This window comes from Xyrauchen texanus, chromosome 43, assembly GCF_025860055.1.
Source record: "Xyrauchen texanus isolate HMW12.3.18 chromosome 43, RBS_HiC_50CHRs, whole genome shotgun sequence".
NCBI classification, from domain to species: Eukaryota; Metazoa; Chordata; class Actinopteri; order Cypriniformes; family Catostomidae; genus Xyrauchen; species Xyrauchen texanus.
Window position 1 is genome coordinate 10,671,895 of NC_068318.1, and position 20,253 is coordinate 10,692,147.

General features: G+C 45.4%; 1 protein-coding gene across 1 annotated transcript in view; it reads right to left on the minus strand.

Moving 5' to 3' along the window:
* Nucleotides 1-8,758: 8,758 nt before the first annotated feature.
* Nucleotides 8,759-20,253, minus strand: part of LOC127635932 (integrin alpha-1-like) — an 84,685-nt gene continuing 73,190 nt past the window's right edge. Inside the window, exons 21-30 of the mRNA XM_052116234.1 lie at nucleotides 19,239-19,316; nucleotides 19,074-19,150; nucleotides 18,878-18,967; nucleotides 15,904-16,012; nucleotides 15,086-15,199; nucleotides 14,874-14,978; nucleotides 14,587-14,697; nucleotides 14,378-14,473; nucleotides 13,711-13,821; nucleotides 8,759-11,131 (exon numbers count right to left, since the gene is read on the minus strand). Of these exons, the coding sequence (XP_051972194.1) occupies nucleotides 11,057-11,131; nucleotides 13,711-13,821; nucleotides 14,378-14,473; nucleotides 14,587-14,697; nucleotides 14,874-14,978; nucleotides 15,086-15,199; nucleotides 15,904-16,012; nucleotides 18,878-18,967; nucleotides 19,074-19,150; nucleotides 19,239-19,316 (966 nt within the window). The 3' untranslated portion in view covers nucleotides 8,759-11,056. The remainder of the gene's footprint in view (nucleotides 11,132-13,710; nucleotides 13,822-14,377; nucleotides 14,474-14,586; nucleotides 14,698-14,873; nucleotides 14,979-15,085; nucleotides 15,200-15,903; nucleotides 16,013-18,877; nucleotides 18,968-19,073; nucleotides 19,151-19,238; nucleotides 19,317-20,253) is intronic.

A 20,253-nucleotide genomic window follows, 5' to 3' on the forward strand; every position in this document is an offset into this window, starting at 1 on the left:
GTTACAACAGTAACCTAGACGTTCCCCGTCTGTCACTCACTCGATGTTGTGCGAAATAAAGCGACACTAGGGGTCCCTATTCAGTCACGCCATGCGCTGAACCATGTACGTGAGCTGCTGACGCAGGTGTGGGCAGGCAGTTGCGTGCCAAAGCAAACGCCCCATCAAAATCATCATAAACTTTTTAGGTTCCTGGGATCCTGAAGGGGGGGAACAAAGCGATGTGCCAAGCATGGGAGCAGGCCGCGCCTGTCACGGTTCATGAATTCGCTGTCTCCTTCATGTCTCGTGTGATTGTTGTTCTGCGTGTGTGTAAGCGTGTGTGAATGGGCGTTGCCGCTTGTTTCATTGTTTAGTGCACTTGTCATCATTCCCCGCACCAGCTGCTGCCTATTAACTCCCCTATATCAACTCATCACACTCTCCTCTCTTTGTCAGATCGTTGTTTGGTGCCCTCAGTGTTGTTTCTTCGTTTACCTGTCTGCAGTCCTGTTCTGGTTTGATTCCTGTTCCTGTTCAGTGTCTTCGTGGTTTCGTCTCGTCTGGATGTTTACTCGTACTGGATTCACCACTCTTTGTACCAGCACGCTGACCATCTAGCCACTGCGTCACCAGCCCACCCGAACTCCAGCACTGCATTGTTTTCCTTACTCTAATAAAGAGTTACTTGCATCTTTGCTTCCGTCTAGTGATTGTGACAGAACGATCTGACCAAATTATGGAAGCAGCAAGCGGAACCTCTTCATCCTTGGAGGAGTTCATCAAGACCAGTGTGGCACGGATGGATTCCCAGCAGAGGTACATGAATGAGTCGGGTCGGGCAATTCAAGCTCTTGTGACGCAGGTGTCCGAGCTCACCCAGCGATTCCAACTGATGCAAGCTCCCACTGCGCTACCCACACCGGCCGCTTCCCCCGTACCACCGGAGCTCGTCTCCCAGTCAGAGCCCCGCCTACCCGTTCCCGAGTCCTACAACGGTGAGTCGAACTTTTGCAGAGCATTCCTAACACGCTGTTCGATGCACTTTTCTCTGCAGCCCAGGACTTTTGCTGACGAACGTAGCAAGGTTGCGTTTGTGCTCACGCTACTAACGGGGAGGGCAGCGCTATGGGGAACGGCGGTGTGGGAGAACCAAGATCCATGCTGTACCTCGTTGCAAACACTCGCCGCCAAGATGAAGAGAGTTTTTGATCGTGCGGTCGCAGGAAGAGAGGCGGCACAGGTTTTCGCGGACCTCAAGCAGGACGAAAAGTCCGTATCAGATTACTCCATCGAGTTCCGAACCTTGGCGACAGAATGTCAGTGGAACGAGGAGGCGCAGTGGGATATGTTCCTGCATGGGCTGGCTGACTGCATCCAGAGAGAGATTTATGCGCTGGATTTACCTACTACCCTCAATGGGTTGATCGAATTGGCGCTCCGTGTCGATTCCAGACTCTCCCGAGTCGAACGTCGGAAGTTACCCGCTCGGGTGTCTGGAGCGGCGGAGACTCTGCGAACCAGCAGCGGGACGCGTTCAGCCCCGTCTACGATCACGAGCCCATGCAGGTCGGGCGAGCTCGGCTTTCCCGGGAGGAGAAGCAGAGGCGGAGATCTCAGGGCCTCTGCCTTTACTGTGGCGCAGCGGGACATTTTGCTTTTAACTGCCCGGTAAAAGGGCAAGCCCGGCAGTAAATCTGAGGCTATTGTCGGGTGGGATCTCCGCTGAGAAGACCTCATCTACATCCATGCTCCTCCCGGTACGGCTAAGATGGTCAGCCCACACTCACGACTGTCGAGCACTACTGGACTTCGGGCTGAAGGTAACTTCATGGACTACACATTTGCACTCAAGATCCAGGTTCCCCTTCTACCCCTCACCCGTACCATCGCAGTCCACGCTCTCAACGGCCAAGCACTTCCCACCATTTCATTCACCACTGGACCCATTATACTCAGCGTATCTGGCAACCACACAGAGACCATTTCATTCTACATCCTGGACTCCCCCCTTGCACCTATTGTTTTAGGACACCCCTGGCTCATCCAACACAACCCCAAGATAGACTGGCAGCGTAAATTAATATCAGAGTGGAGCAGTAAATGTCATGAGTCCTGTCTTGTGACTGCTTGTCCGTTTGTTTCTGTCTCTACGTTTCAGGAGGAGGCAGTGGACTTGTCAAACGTGCCCACGGAGTATCTAGACCTGAAGGAGGTGTTCAGTAAGTCTTGTGCTGCTTCCCTTCCTCCTCATCGTCCCTATGACTGTGCGATAGAGTTACTGCCAGGTACATCTCCGCCTAAGGGCAAGTTATATTCTCTTTCTGTTCCAGAAAAGGAGGCTATGGAGAAATATATTTCTGATTCTCTAGCAGCAGGGTTCATCCGTCCCTCCTCTTCTCCAGCGGGGGCGGGGTTCTTTTTTGTGGGGAAGAAGGACGGGTCTCTGCGACCTTGTATTGACTACCGGGGGCTGAACGGCATCACGGTAAAGAATACTTACCCTTTGCCGTTGATGTCTTCAGCCTTCGACAGGTTGCAGGGAGCGTCGATCTTCACAAAATTGGATTTACGTAATGCTTATCATTTGGTCCGCATTAGGAGGAGGGATGAATGGAAGACTGCCTTTAACACCCCCAGGGGGCATTTTGAATACTTGGTCATGCCTTTCGGCTTGTCCAATTCCCAAGCAGTCTTCCAGACACTTGTCAATGACGTGCTGCGAGACATGGTCGATCAGTTCATATATGTTTACCTGGATGACATATTGATTGTTTCTTCTTTTCTCCAGGAACACGTGCAGCACGTTCGACGAGTGCTTCTGAGACTGCTAGAGAATGGGTTGTTTGTCAAGGCGGAGAAATGCGCGTTTCATGCACAGTCTGTTCCTTTCTTAGGCTACATTGTGTCGTCGGAGGGAATGCGGGTGGATCCTGAGAAGGTAAAGGCTGTGGTGGATTGGCCAACTCCGGATTCCCGTAAGGCCCTACAGAGGTTTCTGGGGTTCAGCTAATTTTACCGCGGTTCATTCGCAATTTCAGCCAACTAGCCTCGCCTCTGACCGCCTTGACCTCTCCCAGAACTGCGTTCAGGTGGTCAGACGCAGCTGAGGCTGCGTTTGCCAAACTAAAAGGCCGCTTTGTTTCAGCCCCCATTCTGGTTACCCTTGATCCATCACGTCAGTTCGTGGTGGAGGTCGATGCGTCAGAGGCGGGGGTAGGTGCAGTGTTGTCCCAACGTTCTCCCACTGACGACAGAATGCATCCTTGCGCGTTTTTATCTCACCGTTTGTCCCCTGCCGAACGTAATTATGACATTGGTAATAGAGAGTTGTTGGCAGTCAAGTTAGCATTGGAGGAATGGCGCCACTGGTTAGAAGGGTCGGGGGTACCTTTTATCGTCTGGACCGACCATAAGAATCTAGAATACATCAGAACCGCTAAAAGATTGAACTCTAAGCAGGCTCAGTGGGCACTTTTTTTCGGACGTTTTAACTTTACTCTCTCATACCGCCCGGGCTCTAAGAACATCAAGCCCGATTCTTTATCGCGTGTTTTTGACCATTCCGATCGCCCGTCTACTCCCGAGTGCATTTTTCCAGAGACCTTAATTATCTCTGCACTCACATGGGAGGTCGAATCGAAGGTCAAGATGGCCTTACAAGGGGTAACGCCCCCGGTCGGTTGTCCTCCGAACTGTTTATTTGTGCCAGAGGGATTACGGTCCGACGTTATTCAGTGGGGGCATTGTTCTAATGTGGCTTGTCATCCAGGAGTTAGTCGCACTACATCTTTAGTCAAGCAACGATTTTGGTGGCCATGTATGGCTCGCGACGTCCACAGTTTTGTTTTGGCTTGCTCAGTTTGCGCCACTGGTAAGACTTCCAACCGACCCCCAGATGGGCTCCTTCAACCGCTGCCTGTCCCCTCGAGACCCTGGTCCCATATCGCACTAGATTTTGTCACCGCCCTCCCACCCTCTCAGGGTAACACGGTAGTTTTGACCGTGGTGGACCGGTTCTCAGGCTGGCTCATTTCATTCCCTTGCCCAAATTACCCTCAGCCAAGGAGACGGCGTTAACAGTCGTTAACCACGTCTTTCGGCTACATGGCCTCCCGACAGACGTGGTTTCCGACGGGACCCCAATTTGTGTCCAAATTTTGGCGAGAGTTTTGTAGATTACTGGGTGCGACTGTTAGTCTGTCCTCAGGGTTTCATCCCCAGAGCAATGGTCAAACTGAGAGAGCCAACCAGGATTTGGAGAGGACGTTGCGATGTCTGGTCTCCAAGAATCCTTCCTCATGGAGCCAACTACTGTCATTTGTGGAGTATGCCCACAATTCGTTACCAGTGTCATCTACGGGCTTATCTCCGTTTGAGTGTAGTTTAGGGTACCAGCCACCGATTTTTCCTAGTCTGGAATCCGAAGTCGCGGTCCCCTCCGCTCACGCCTTCGTCCAGAGGTGTCGTCACACTTGGACTAGAGCCCGTGAGACTCTTCTCCAAGTGGGAGCGCGCACCAAGGCCAAGGCCGATCGCCACCGGTCTAGACCTCCCGTATACGTCGTCGGTTCCAAAGTGTGGCTTTCTACCAAGAACATTCCGCTCCGCTCCATTTCTAATAAGCTTGCTCCCAAATTCATTGGCCCGTTCACTGTCACCAAGATCATTAGCCCGGTGGCAGTCCGCCTCAATCTTCCTCCAGTGTACAGGAGAATTCATTCCGTGTTTCATGTATCCAAAATCAAACCTGTATTTTATTCTCGCATTAATCCGCCAGCCCCGGTTCCCCCACCTCCGCGACTCGTAGAAGGGGAACCCACCTATTCGGTTAATCGTATTCTGGACTCGAGGCGGAGGGGACGTGGTATCCAGTACTTGGTGGACTGGGAAGGTTACGGTCCGGAGGAGAGAAGTTGGGTGCCTGCTAGAGACATCCTGGATCACTCCCTTATTGATGATTACAATCGACAAGTAAGGAAGTCTGGGGACGCCAGGAGGCGTTCCTAGAGGGGGGGGGGGGTACTGTCACGGTTCATGAATTCGCTGTCTCCTTCATGTCTCGTGTGATTGTTGTTCTATGTGTGTGTAAGCGTGTGTGAATGGGCGTTGCCGCTTGTTTCATTGTTTAGTGCACTTGTCATCATTCCCCGCACCAGCTGCTGCCTATTAACTCCCCTATATCAACTCATCACACTCTCCTCTCTTTGTCAGATCGTTGTTTGGTGCCCTCAGTGTTGTTTCTTCATTTACCTGTCTGCAGTCCTGTTCTGGTTTGATTCCTGTTCCTGTTCAGTGTCTTCGTGGTTTCGTCTCGTCTGGATGTTTACTTGTACTGGATTCACCACTCTTTGTACCAGCACGCTGATCATCTAGCCACTGCGTCACCAGCCCACCCGAACTCCAGCACTGCATTGTTTTCCTTACTCTAATAAAGAGTTACTTGCATCTTTGCTTCCGTCTAGTGATTGTGACAGCGCCAGCTGCACCTTTTCTCTCTCTATGTTTCTTGCATATTGTTAAAGCGGCTGGGGCCATATAACACTATAAAACGCATCAGGGAAGGCGTTCTTTTACAACTCCTATTTTTTCAGGGGGAAAAGACCCCGCAGAGACCACCACCTGCCCAGGCTGGGGGAGGTAAAGTGTGGCAAAATACGTCACATGGGTTTTCAGGCCACATATGGAAATGGCACAGTGGTAGATCCTACCTGCTGTGAGGGAGGAGTTGCTATAAACACGGCGACCGGAGGGCAGCGGGGCCTGCCCAAGGGAGACGTGGGTCCGCCAGTAGGGAGACCGTACCGCAGAAAATACACACAGGGGATTAATCCATAAAGGCCCATCCTGTGGAGCACCTATTCCAGTACAGAGTAATTAGTACACGTAGTGGGTCTGTTTGAGGAATTCCTCAGACCAGAGGGCTAGGGAGGAAGGACATCCAGGGAGCATGAGTTTAGTGGACTCTCCTGGGTGAAAGAGTGCACGTGATCACCTCAGAGGAGGGGAAAGGTGCTATGTGCAAGCAGAACACCCGGTCAGACGTTCCATATTCCTGAGTTCTACGTGCTCAGACATGAGAGAACACGGGACGAGACCAACTCAACCCTGAGATTGTAAAATCTCATAAAGGATTTGGATGTTGCCCAGCCCGATGCTCTGCAGATGTCTGCTAGGGAGGTGCCATTGGCCAGTGGCCACAAGGATGCCGCACTTCTCAGTGTGCTCAAACCCGCAAGGGGGCGGGCACTGCCTGGGTGTGATAGGCCAAAACAATGGCGTCAACGACCCAGTGGGTCAGCCTCTGTTTGGAGACAGCGTTCCCTTTTCGCTGTCCACCAAAGCAGACAAAGAGCTAAAGCTCTTTGCATCTAAAGCTCTGCATGCATTCCACTTAGGTACGCAAAGCACACAGCAGGACACAGCAACAAAAAGGCTGGGTCTGCCTCTCCTCCAGCCTCTCCTGCAGAATTGAGAGCACTGACCCGACTGTGCATCTCTGCGGGTCTTCAGATCGGAAAGAACACCAATTCGCGAACAAGCGCCACTTCAGGGCGTAACATTGCCTGGTAGAGGGAGCTCTGTCTTGGTTGATCATGTCTACGACAGCAGGTGGTAGGCCACTTAGATCTTCAGCATCCTGTCCAGGGGCCAGACGTGGAGGTTCCAGAGGTCTGGGTGCGGATGCCAGAGGGTACGCCATCCCTGAGAAAGAAGATCCTTCCTCAGGGGAATTCGCATGGGAGGGGCTGTTGCGAGGAGAGTGAGATCCGAGAACCAAATCCGTGTGGGCCAATAAGGGGCCACTAGAGTGACTTGTTCTTCGTCCACCCTGACCTTGCACAGCACCCATGCAAATTGGATCACTGGGGGAAATGCGTACTTGCGCAGCCCCTGGGGCCAGCTGTGTGCCAGCATGTCTATCCCGAGGGGAGCCTCTGCTAGGGAGTGGGAGGTTGCTTGGGAAGCAAACAGGTATACCTGTGCTTTGCCAATCTGCTCCCAAATCAGATGGACGAGAGCGCGTCCGCTGCCTTGTTGAGGTTGCCCGGGATATGAGTGGCACGCAACAACCTGAGTCACTGCTGGCTCCAAAGGAGGAGATGGCGGGCGAGTTGCGACATGTGACGAGAGAGCATGCCGCCTTGGCGATTTATGTATGCTATCATGGTATGCACGCTATCGCCAAGACGTGCTTACCCCTGAAAGCCACACGTCCAAGCTCCATGCGAGGGGCACTAGGGGAACGATCGTTTTTGATGTACCTGGCGGTGCTTCGCATCAGGGCGGAGCAGGTAGTGTCACGTCGGGAGGCAAAAGAGCTTTCCGAGGCTTTGGTGCTGAGAAAAAGCTCGAAGCACTTACCTCCCTCCACGCACCCAGCAGGGGTGGGTTAGTGACTGAGGAGGAGGTCCCATGTAGGCATCCTCTAGACTCATCAGAACCGGCCACCCGGGAGACAGCAGTCATGGGTCCGGAGTCAGGGACTGGGTCCGGAGTCAGGGACTGCCGGAGTGTGGCACCGGTTGCTGTGATAACGGGATTTGCGGGTCAGATGACCTAGGGAATGAGGAAATCGCTTTTATTGAGAATGTGGGTACTGCAGCCCGAAGGGGATGCAGCAAAGGAAATAAGGTTTGTAAATAAGGATTCTCCTCCTGGCCCTCCACCGGAGGATGGAGTGATCTGTTTACCAGCTCTGGAGCAAACTTCTCGTTCCCTGGGTCATCCGTCTCAGGAGCGATTGGGAGCCTTCCGGGGCCTCGAAGACGTCCGAGAGACGGGGGGCGTGCACTTCTTGCGGGGCGCTCGACGCTGGGGCTGATAGCTGGGCCCAGGTTGAGGTGGAGCTGCCTGGCATTTGGTAGCAGCAGGGGGACGCCCTCGGCGAACATATGGAGCATGGCCCACGTTGAGATGGCCTCCTATAGTCTTCCTATAGGCCTTGGAGGGGAGCACCGGGCGATCCCACCAGGTGGCGGTGTTTTCTGGATATAGGTGGATAACAACCGCTCTGTACACCTGGGGGACCTCCGAGTACCCGTGGGCCGTCCAGCCATCGAGGGTATTGAGAGCGGATGAGCGAGGAGGTCGGTTGCGGGCAGTGAAAGCTCACCATGCACCTCCGGGAAGAAAGGGACCGGGGCGTGGCTGTGAGCAGCGCCCGGACCCGAGAATACAATCATCTAGCCACGAGGGCTACGGGGAGGATAGATGGTTCCAGTCCAACCCCATGCTCATAGCGGCACGGGCAAGCATGTCGGCCATCTGGCCGTTCGTGGGGATCTACCCGGAAAAAACCGAGCCAGCTGTCATCCCCAAATCGCCTCCATCGAAAGCCGGGTCATCCTCAATCCCGTGGGAAGAAGAAGCGACTCGGGGGGCGGCTGGAGGGGCATTCCTTTTTAGGAAGGAATGCCACGACCACAACGTTGCCATGGTTAAGTTATCGCAGTGAGAACATTAACCATCCACAAACGCCGCCTCAAGGCCCAGACACACAAGTCTATGGCCGTCAGGAGCGGAGAGCAATCGACCGCATCCAGGAACTACACAGGGGCGCAAGGGCATCTTTAAAAAGACGCGTCCTGAAACGGACGTTTAATACCTTGTCTTTACAAACACTTATCATTAATCATATTTATCAATACTTTTTTATTTTATTCAGTAATTTGAGAGATGATTGTACATAGATGTCTGTGTTATTATGCGTGGGATTTTAAATTACAGCAGTATATTCTTGTATAATAAACACACACACATCTCTTGAATAGTCTAAATTACAAAATAAGCATTTATTTTTCTGCATGTTTATACAATATGTACAAAGCTTTTTACATCCGTGCTGAAGAGAGTATGTACAATATAACACATCAGTGCATTACATAGAAACTTCAGAGCAGAGTGTCTGACAGGTGCCCAAGACATTTGAGAGTGAGGCATCATTATCCTATCATTAACTTTTTTTTTTTTTATGTATATGCTCGAAACATGAATGCTGATGGTCGTGATCTTATATATTGTATAACAGAATTTCATGGCTGTTATAAAAATTTGACAGTGTATGTTCAAGTTAACAATACAGTACATATACAATACAATACAACACAATACAGTGACAAATATGAAGAGGAAATAATCATTCTTTGGAGCATCATGTTGAATCCACACAGCAATACATTTTTCTTGTCAATTTAAAAAAAAACTTTTTATTTTATTTTTTTAATGACATTTGTATATAATAAGAAATATTTTACATATCATACAGCCCTTGAATTGACAATTGAGTTTGTGGATATAAAGAAATAAAGCCCTTTTCCTGAAACATAATATTGTGAAGCCTGCAAAACATTGTTCCATTTCCATTGATGAATCCATTGCAACATGCAAACAGACCAAAATGGTCTGAAGAAACTAAAAGAACCAAAAGAAACTTGTCGATGTATTTTGTGCTGAACAAATGCCAACAATTTACTTTTGAATAATTTCAGCCTACATTTAAAAAGTAAAAAGAGAACTGATCTTATACATCTTTTCGGAGTAAATGACAGACAGACAAGTTACATGATACAAAAATGATGTTGCAACCCACCCAAAAAACAATAACTCGGAATTGCTACATTTCATCTGTTTGGTTTAACCTCTTAAATCTTTGGTTTAATGCATCATTAATAAACATATAATGAAATGTATCAAGACACAGCTTCACTTAAATGTGTGACATAGCATTGTAAAGAAATAATTCTCCTTTCTATTCATAGACCCAGTGCATCACAAATTAAGGCACTCAACAAGTATATGCATCCTAAATGTTTCATTGCACCCTTTACAATATGTGTAATTCAGTCTAATGTTTTGCACTGTACATTATTTAACTGCACTATATGTATATTTAGCTATGCAACAGTGTCCTCTGTGTTAACATTTTCTGTTGTTTTACACTACATTTCCCCTTTGGGATCATAAACATCTATCCATATATTTAAAGGATTGGTTCACCCAAAAATGAAAATTCTGTCAGCATTTACACAACCACGTCATTCCAAACCTGTATGAATTCCTATGTATATGAATGGAAAAGAACAATTTGAACATTACAGAATTTTCCTTTTTGGATGAACTTACTCTTTAACATATATTTTAAGTAAAAGCATTTGTATTTCTGATATTTACATATGGCAAGAATTTGTCAAGACAATAACTGTTCAATTTTATGATTCCAGACATTGTAACAATCTGGAGTACCTGAGAATTGTTGCAGGGAAAAGTCAGGAAACAAAACAGGAGTCATTCTGAACACAAATAAAGCAATAACTTTGATAAAGCCATTCATTTATCATTAAAGTGATATTGCAAACATACATTTATATACATTTAAAGCTTTACATTTACAGTACAAACAAATATTTTGCTCTTCGTTCTCGGATGAATACAAAAAGCGTGAAAAACTTCAGAACCAAAAATCTAAGTTCTACTTTGTGACAAAAATAAATGTGGCAATATTCAAAAGCTCACAAGAAAAAAATCTTTGATCTAAAAAAAAAAAAACATCACCGTACAGTGCTTTATACAGTGTAAAAAGCTCTAAAAATGTGTTATTGGAATAGATCTCTATATATAAAACTGTTACTCATAAGAGTGTAAGGTTCTGATTACAAGACTGTAGATCACTGCAGAGAATTTCATATGTAATGTAAGCACTGAGCTTTGCTATGCTGATGATAAATGCTGTAGAAGGGTTGTGGAGGAGGGTCCATGGTTTTTAGGCTGTTGGGATTTTCAGTTTTTCAACAACAGCTTTAAAGTTGAAAAAGATGGGCAATGCTCTAATGGTTTGGCAAAATGTCCACCACCAAGCGTGTGGCGCTTCAGAGGTTCATCGATTTCATATACGATTCAATTTAGTTAAAGTTTACAGTGAGCACGAGAAAATAAATCAATGTGTCAAGCCAAGAGCAAGGATCTTTGGTAAGCCCTGATGTTCTTCCTGACTCTGGTTCTAGAATGTGATCTCGATGACCTTGGCTATGTGTAGTATGAGTTGACCTGTGGGACAGGGGCAACAGAACTGCAGTACTCAATCAAAATCTTTCATATCCTCCTTCATATCCTCCTTCATGTCTTCAACTGATTTTCTCTTGAAGAATCCAGCCTGGAAGAGAACAGACATTCGAAGACACACTGCAGTTTGAACTTCTGAACTGACAGACACCATAGTTTTACTTGATTGTTCTAGCATATGTGCAGCATTGCATGTGCAGGACAAAGAGTGTGAGCTAACCAGTGTTGGAGTAGTTCACTAAAAGTAGTGACTACCTTAACAAAAATGTCTGAAATGTGACAGTAGCTCAGCTATTTTCACAATAGTGTAGCTTTTTCAGTAATGAACTACATTTTCATAATAAAACATGCTCACCTACTGTAAACCATCCTCATTCTCATATGTAGCGCAGCTGGGGAATCCAAATCATTTATTTGAAACATTTCATGTAAATGGACTGGTTAAAATACACTATTCCTTTATATTTAGTATTCGGAATTCTGATTCATTTTAGTGAGTCAGTTCTTTCGAACAGTTCATGTAAGTTCATATAAATGATTTGCTGATTCACTTAAGCCTTGTGCAGACGTAAAATTATTTTGCCTTCTTTCTTTTCTTTCTTTTTTTTTTTTTAAAGTGAACTATTTAGTTAATTGCTGCTATCACTATATTTCCATCTAGATATATATAATAGGGTTTTTCTTATTAGTTTGATTAGTTTATATTAAGTATACATTTATGTTGTGTTTAATGCTGTCAACCTATGTGTTTAATCCTTACAAAAATTAACCATGTCTTTACCATAGTTATATTGTAGTAACATTGACTGGAATAACCATGGGTTTTGGAGATAACCATGGTTTGATACAATTAACATCTCGGTTACTGTCGTAACCTCCGTTCCCTGATGGAGAGAACCAGATGTGGTGTCGATGTAGTGACAATAGGGGTCCCTATCTAAAAACGCCACAATACTGAACCGTGTTACATGGACTACTAATGCTGGAGCATGCAAGCTGCTGCTTACAAAAATAGCAGGTGCATCAGACTGCACGTAACCTTCCCCAACGCCCCAAATTCGTCATATGCAGCTGCTATAACACACATCGGGGAAGGCGTTCTTTTGCTATCCTATTCTTTCAGGGGGAAAAGACCCCACGGAGACCACATCCTGCCAAGCAGGGGAGGTTAACCTGTGGTAAAATACATCACATGGGCTTACCAGCCACATATGGAGGTGGCGCGGTGGTAGGTCCTGCCTCAACGGGGAGGAGCTCTACAAACACAGCAACCGGGGGCAGAGAGAATTCTGCCCAAGGGAGACCATGTGCAGTTAGGCACGTGGTCCGTGTTCATGGGGGCCCGATTTCCAGTGCTCGTTGTCTGATCGCCATGAGAACGGCAGTTTTGGGCACCAGCTAAGTGACCCAGGGAGTGAGGAAACTGTTCTTTTGGGGCATCCATCTCCTGCAGGGAGCTTTATGAGCTAAGAGCTGGGCCCGGGCTGGGGTTGCCTGGGGTTTCTCCGCTGCTGGGGGAAGCCCTCAGCGAGCAGACGGAACACGGGATCTTGAGCCGCGGTGGGGCAAGATGTGTTGAATGGCCTTCATCTGTTTCTTCACCACCAAGAACTGCTGGGCGAAGTCCTCAATGGTGTTGCCCAATAGGCCTATCTGGGAGATCGGGGCATTGAGAAAGGGAGCTTTGTCGAAGTCCTGCATGTCGACCAGATTCATTGGCTGTGAGCAGCGCCCCGAAACCAGGAACCAATCATCTACCCCCGAGGGCTGAAGGGAGGATGGAGGGTTCCAATCCAGTCCCACACTCGTGGCGGCCCGCGCAAGCCATGAATCAAACAAGTTGCCAAACAGGCGTGGCAAAGGTCTATACTGGCTAAATCAAACTAGGCTCACATGACAGATGTGCACATTTAGCAATATTTATTACATCAACATTTGAATAAACAACCATATATTTTAACAATTTAAAACAGTATAACAATGGAAGAATCCACAGTCTACCCACAATTTGTGCTGTTAGATAATCCTAATAATATTGTTTTGAAAAATCAACATATCCATATAGAAACTTTGGTTTTTCTATAGTAATACAAGGCCAGAGGTCAGTATGGTATGCAGGCTGCACAGCAAGCCCAGGAACCCGCTCCGAAGGCACTGAAATCCCGCCGCGCATTGCACTCCCTTCTACCGTGCAACATTATTATCTCTCTGTTGTTTCTTTAATTAACGTCTTGGTTAACTTTTAACCAATATTATTAGTCGAACAAATTGATAATGCCGGTTAATCAGTTAACCGTTTAACACTAGACAGGTGCAGCTGAGGAGGTGGAGGGTTTTAGAGAAAACTCAGAGCACGCTGCAGTGAAACCAGCTTGCAAACTTAGCAAATTTAAATGTTAGGCAAAGACAGAGTACGCAAGTTGATTGGCTACCTGGTTACATGTCAAAGGACCTATTAGCTAACACCATGTTAACCGAAAGGCATGATATATAATTTGTAAGTGAGCTGATTGGCAAACAGAAAACAATTTCAAAGAACCTATCAGCTTAAGCCAGAGTTTCATGGCAGAAATACTTTTAAGTTATAAGTAGCTTGTAACTTATGAAGCTGCAGTTCCAAAGAAACTTCCCCAACACTGGAGCTAACATAATCCAGATGATGACACTTACCTTCCATAAAGCGATGATAACAATTGCCAGTATTAAAAGTCCTATAAGAATACTAAGGATAATAATCCACAGTGGGATTCTTTGTATGTCTTTGGTGACTTGAATCTTGATCTGTAATAAAGATGAGTCAACGATTAAAATTCTAAAACTGTATAAAAAAACTACTTATTTACAGGTGCTGTAAGTGATTTCAGCTATTTTGCAAATGTCTGACATTTTGCAACTGACTTTGCACACCCTTCTCCACAAGCCTGCCCTCCAAAGACATATAACAAACTTGAATGCACAAAATTAATCAGAGACAGAGAGTATTTGTGACTGGTTAGTTTTTCCACAGTCTACTTTCAGTCAGTGGGTTAAGGTTTGGCTGGTTAGCATAGGGCAGTTTGCGAAACTTTATATGAATGGGTGAATTTACTGTACAGAGCATAGTATTATCACAGAGACAGATGTGATTACTCAGGACACATCTTTCAGTGATATCTGTCAGTTAGTTGGGCCATTTTAATGTATGGTATGTCGCTTATAGCACCTTTAAAAAACAGAATGAACTTGAACTACATTTAATCATAATGGTATAATTGTATTTTGGGGTTGAGTGTAATACTGCTGATATTGAACCCCATGTTTATGTGAAACATGAATATGGACACAACAGATGTCATACCTCTCGTGTCTTGACATTCCCATTTAACACAAACAGGTCAGTGTTCTCGCTTTCCAGTTTGGCTTCAACAGCCATGTAGAGACTGGAAAACTCTCCCTAGACGATTCATGTTGTAGAAGGTTACATGTAATTAGCTAAGTGTATTACTGCAGCATATTGAGAGATCACACTCAACAGGACTGTGTAAAAGATCAGTGAGACTGACATACTTGGATGAAAGTGGGCCACCACACTCTAAATGTGGTATTGATCTGGTTGAAATCAGCAGGAGGGATGTAGCAGCTAAATGACTTGCAGGGGTTTCTCAATTCTTTACAACTCTGAGAAACAGAGAATGGTAGAGAGAAAGAGATGAGACAAATACTTGCCATTATTCTTCACAGGACATCTTATTCAATCAAATGTATTCATGTACTGTACAGTGGGAGTTCAAAGTCTAAGAAAACTTGGGGAAATGCTTATATTTTTATTCACTGGAAAAGCTGTTTCTACTCACCAGAATGTAGACGCTCAAGGTCTCTGTTTTAGCATTCACCTTGTATGGATTGTCAGGTTTGATGTTTAAAGGGTTAATCAATTCTCTGCAAGCACATTTGATGTTCTACCAGAACAGAATTAGGAAGATCAGACAGTTCTGAGTCACTTATGGGCAGTCAGGGCTAAGTCCTCTGTGCCACAAATAGCGATTGAGGAATTGAGAGCACCTACCCCTGTGTGCATAAGATCTGTGAAGTACAGCAAGTAGTTATTTGCAGGTGTGAGATGCGGGTAAGTTATTGTGAGCTGCAGTGGAGGACTCTGTATTTCTGGATCTCTCTCGATCTGTCAAACACAATCAGAGCAATTAGATCAACAGAGCATTCCCACCTGACCCAGTTTATGTGAATCTGGATTGTGACCAATGTTCCCTCTAATTTTTAGAGCAAACCTATTTCTATTGGGCAGACCCTTTGATCACATGAGCAGAAACACACAGTATATTCACAAATATGAAATATTTATGTATAAAATTTTAATATGTACTATGATTGAATGACATAAAATTAGTAATAAAACAGTCATTTATAAATAAACAATATCATACGAGCAAGGAGTGTGAAATTCTTTAAATACAACAGTTAAACAAACAAGTAAATAATATTAAATAACTAATGTTTAAAAAAAAAACTGGCCAGTTAGTGCCTGCATTTCTTCTCAGTCAGTGAAAATAGTTCCAGAAGCCAATTAGTTCCAGAAGATAATTAATCAGAGCTCTTCATTTCCGAAGATTGCTCAATTTATGGGGAACAGTGAATAACATTCGCACCAGATCCTATTAATCTAAGATGACTCTATGATTACACTGTCTCTTAGTTTTTATTTACACCACATTTTTCTATTCTTTACCATGACATAAACATAGTTCTGCTTAATACTTCCTCCTTATTTTTGACCCTCGTCCACATGATAGTCTACTCTAGAGGACATTGTTCTGAAGGAGGTGTTCAATGCAAATATTGTTCAAACATTGAAGTTCTGTGTCTTACCGTGTAACTGATTTTCACCTCATCCCCGATCACACTAGTGTGGTTAAAAACACTTGGTATTGTCTCCTTCCCTTTCAATATGATGTAGTCCTCCTTAATATACTTGTTACTGGGAACAAATATATAAAATAGACAGATAAGAAACATGATCTTGAGGTGAGCATCTGTGTGGTGACACATCAAGTTGTGGTGGTCATGCAGCTCACTCTAGTTCTCCTTCTGTCACTCACTCGACATTGTGTCGAATGTAGTGACACAAGGGGTCTTCCTTGGGAGCCTCACGTACCTCTGAACTTGAGAAAATGCCAATGAGAAATTGGCAGACAGAATTTGCATGTCCCACCCCCGGACAAACGGTATAAAGGGAAGCGGGCATGTATCTGTCAGTCAGATTTTTTCTTCAGAGCCGAGTGGTTGTGCAGCAGCAAGCTGAGTCTCACTACTGTTCTAATCACCTCTGTTGCCAGAGCACTGCTGTTGGGTCTATGGCACATTTCCAGCGATGTTCTCTTGCTCTGCATGTTGTGTAGTCCACACCCCTGGGCACTTCGATAGCACTTCTGTCTAAAAGAGTCTATACCTCCTAAAAGAGTTTTTTTTTTCTCTAAAAGAGTTTATTTTCACTCACAAAAGAGCAATACACAGCAGGCATTGAACGTCGTCTTTTTAAAGATGTCTTTCTGCCTCTGTGTAGTTCCTGGATGCGGTCGACTTCTCTCCGCTTCTGATGGTCATAAGAGCTACCTCGCGTGCCTGGGCTGCGATCAGTTTTATGTATGGTTCATGTTCTCAGTGCCATGGCATTATTGTGGTCGTGGCTTTCTTTCCTCACAAGAGAAAGCCACTTCAGCCACCTCCCGCACCGCGCCTCCTTCCTACGGGATTGGGGCCGGTGCGGCTGGCGATGAAGGCATACAGCAGGCTCAGTTTTGCCGGGTAAATACCCACGAACCAACTGCCTCTTGGCCCTTCAGAGACCCAAGTCACTTGACTCAGATGAGCTCAAGGCCCTCTCCTTGAAGACAGCCCTCCTGATAGCGCTAGCTCCCATCAAGATGGTTGGGGACCTGCAAGCGTTCTCTGTCAGTGACACTTGCCTATGTGCCCAAGGTTCCTAAGACCCCCTTCAGAGATCAGGTTGTGAACCTGCAAGAAAGCTGCCCCGGGAGGAGGCAGATCCAACCTTTTCATTGCTGTATCTGGTACGTGCTTTGCGTATTTATTTGGACCGCACGCAGAGCTTTAGATGTTATGAGCAGCTCTTTGTCTGCTTTGGCGGACTGCGGAAAGCTGGCTCCAAACTGAGGCTGCCCGCTAGGTCATCGACGGCATTTCCTTAGCCTTCCAAATTCAGGCCGTGCCCGCCCCCTTGTGGGTTAGAGCACACTCGACGAGAAGTGTGGCATCCTCGTGGGCATTGGCCAATGGCACCTCCCTAAGCAGACATCTGCAGAGCAGCGGGCTTGGCAACACCTTTGCGACATTCTACAATCTCAGGGTTGAGTCGGTCTCGTCCCGTGTTTTGTCAGGTCTGAGCCGGTAGAAATCTGTAATACGGAACAGCCGACTGAGTGTTCTGCTTGCACCTAGCGCCCTTCACCATGTTGATCCAGTGCGCTTTCTCTCCCAGGTTAGCCACTAAGCTTTCTCTTCCTGGATGTTCTTCATCCCTAGCCTTCTGGCCTGCGAATTCAGCGGAGGAATTTGCGACCAGACTCACTACGTGATGCATGTGCTCTGTACTGGGGTAGAGCTACACAGGCTTACTTCCCTTTTTAGGCAACTCCCTGTGATGTATTTTCCGCGGTACTGTCTCCCTGCCAGTGGACCCGCGTCTCCCTTGGACAGTCCCACTGCCCCTTGTCACTGAGTTTGTAGAGCTCCTCCCTCATCATGTAGGACCTACCACCGCGCCGTTCCCACGTGTGGCTTGACAACCCACGTGGAGTATTGACCACATATCACCTCCCCCTTGTCTGGGCAGGATGTGGTTGTCTTTTCCCCCTGAAAGAATAGGATCGGGGAACACCGCCTTGCCCGACACATTTCATAGCATTAAAATAGCCCCAGCCGCTTTACACTCTATGCAAGAGACAGAGAGAGAAAAGGCTGCGGCTGGCTGGCTTTCTCCCATGCTGGTCATGTAGCACCTGTTCCCCCCTTAGGGGTGCTGGGAACCTAAGGTCTGTATATGACACCTTTTTCTCGGGTGTTGGGGAGGGTTACGTGTGGCCGATACGGTTGCTTCTAGCACGCAGCAGTCTGCTTGCACCTGTGTCAGCAGTTCACGTAAAACGGGATAGTACTTGGCACTTTTGAACGGGACCCCTTGTGTCACTACATTCGACACAACATCAAGTGAGTGACAGAAAGGGAACATCACGGTTAATGTTCTAACCTCCGTCCCCTGAGGGAGGGAACGAGACGTTGTGTTCCTTCTGCCACAACACTAGACCTACCACTGTAATCGGCCGTACCTTATTCTCGGCTCCTAAGTGCAAAAACCTGGCTGATAGACACGCCCGCTTTTCTTTATACCGAGGTACATATATTCAGTACATTTATATATATTCAGAGGTACCCCTTATGTCACTACATTCAACACAATGTCTCGTTCCCTCCCTCAGGGAACAGAGGTTACAACAGTAACCGTGACGTTCTGGTGTATATGTAAATATTCCTATATTGAAGAAAACTGAATTGTTAACCATATTAAAAATCTATAAATAAAAATTATGTAAAGATTAATGCTCATCAATTGTATTGCATCTTACTATTATCAACATAGTGAAATGTATATTAACCATAGTGTTTTTTTGCATTGCAGGTCATATCACATATCATTGCAGGTCATATCACATATCATGTTTGCCAACAGTCTGCACTTCACACTGTTGGTTCAACAGAATTGCTGCTTTGGCTTAGCTGATTGGCTGGTTTAAATAAGGTGGTGGAAGTGATTGGCTGCACTTACGCAGTGAATCGTACGTTGGCCACATACTTTACAGGGATGACGATGCTCACAAAGTTGTCTTTCAGTTCAGAAGCTGGCTCCTCGCTATCACTGCGGTAACAATATTGATTACACACATCAAAAACATTTCTATTGTCTGATCTTTAGAATTATATAAGTGTCTTCCAAAAGAGAAACTATGGACGCAAAGTCTTACGTGGTTGCAGTAACATTGATCACAATGTCCTTGAGAATATGAGAAGGATTAGGCTCAAACTGGATTCTGAATATTTCCTGTTGGATTGGCATGAAAACAGAATGAGATGAGGGATACTAAACATTGATTTTATTATGTTAGTTCAATAACAGGGACAAATCTCACCATTTTATCAGTTTTGAGGAAAGGGTATCCAACAGCACATACTATTTTGGTATTATTTGTTTCACAGTCCTCTTTAGGCTGCAATAAATGTGATAAATAAATAAATAAATAAATATATATATTCTTTTTTTTTTTTTAACCAAATAAATCCAAAACCAAACAATTTAATCACAGGTGTGCGACAAACAGTGTTAATTAATTTAGTTTTTTTAACACTACGAACAACAATGAAAACATTTTTGTTTAACAGAACACATAATATGATACAATTTCATAACTCCTAAACTACCGGTAACTGAAGTAAAATAAAAATTACTTGAATTCGTTTTTGTTTTTGATACACAGTACATTATTAAATTGAAACCTTTACAACCGCCTTAAACATGAAATTAGGATTTGTATTTATTTATTTTTAATTTCTGTTTGATGGCACTAGGCATGTAGAAATGACATACTTTACCCTTAAAATAACATAACAAATGATATAAAAATGTAAAAGTTTAATGTGCTTAATTCTCAGGGCCAGCAAAGCCTTCTCTGCTGGCCTAACATGCCAAATAAATACATATTTTTCATCCTTTCATTCTCAATCACATTTTTGTATATGTATTTTTAATCGTTTTCCACTCTTAATTCATCTACAAACAAATAGAGAAAAACGAAAAGTGTATCCAGTCAGAATTGATTCCTTGATGCTTACAAGCAAAGTGTGACCAATCAGATTGATTTATTTGTTATTGGTGGGTGTGATCTTTTGGATATGTTCTGGTCGAGGCCTTCTAGCTGACCTTGAGTGACGCAATCATGCTTTAAGTGATGTATGTAATTTGAAAGCGAAGAGCGCGAGATCGTCATCACCACTGGTATCACCGTTGACAAAGAGATCCTTATGGATTTAAAAACACGATATGTTCTGCATGATCGTGTGATTGATTAGTTAAACAAGAAAGGAGAACTGATTTTCACTTCAAGCAAATTGGTAAGTGCTTTTTGTATTGTTATAGCAACATCAAGA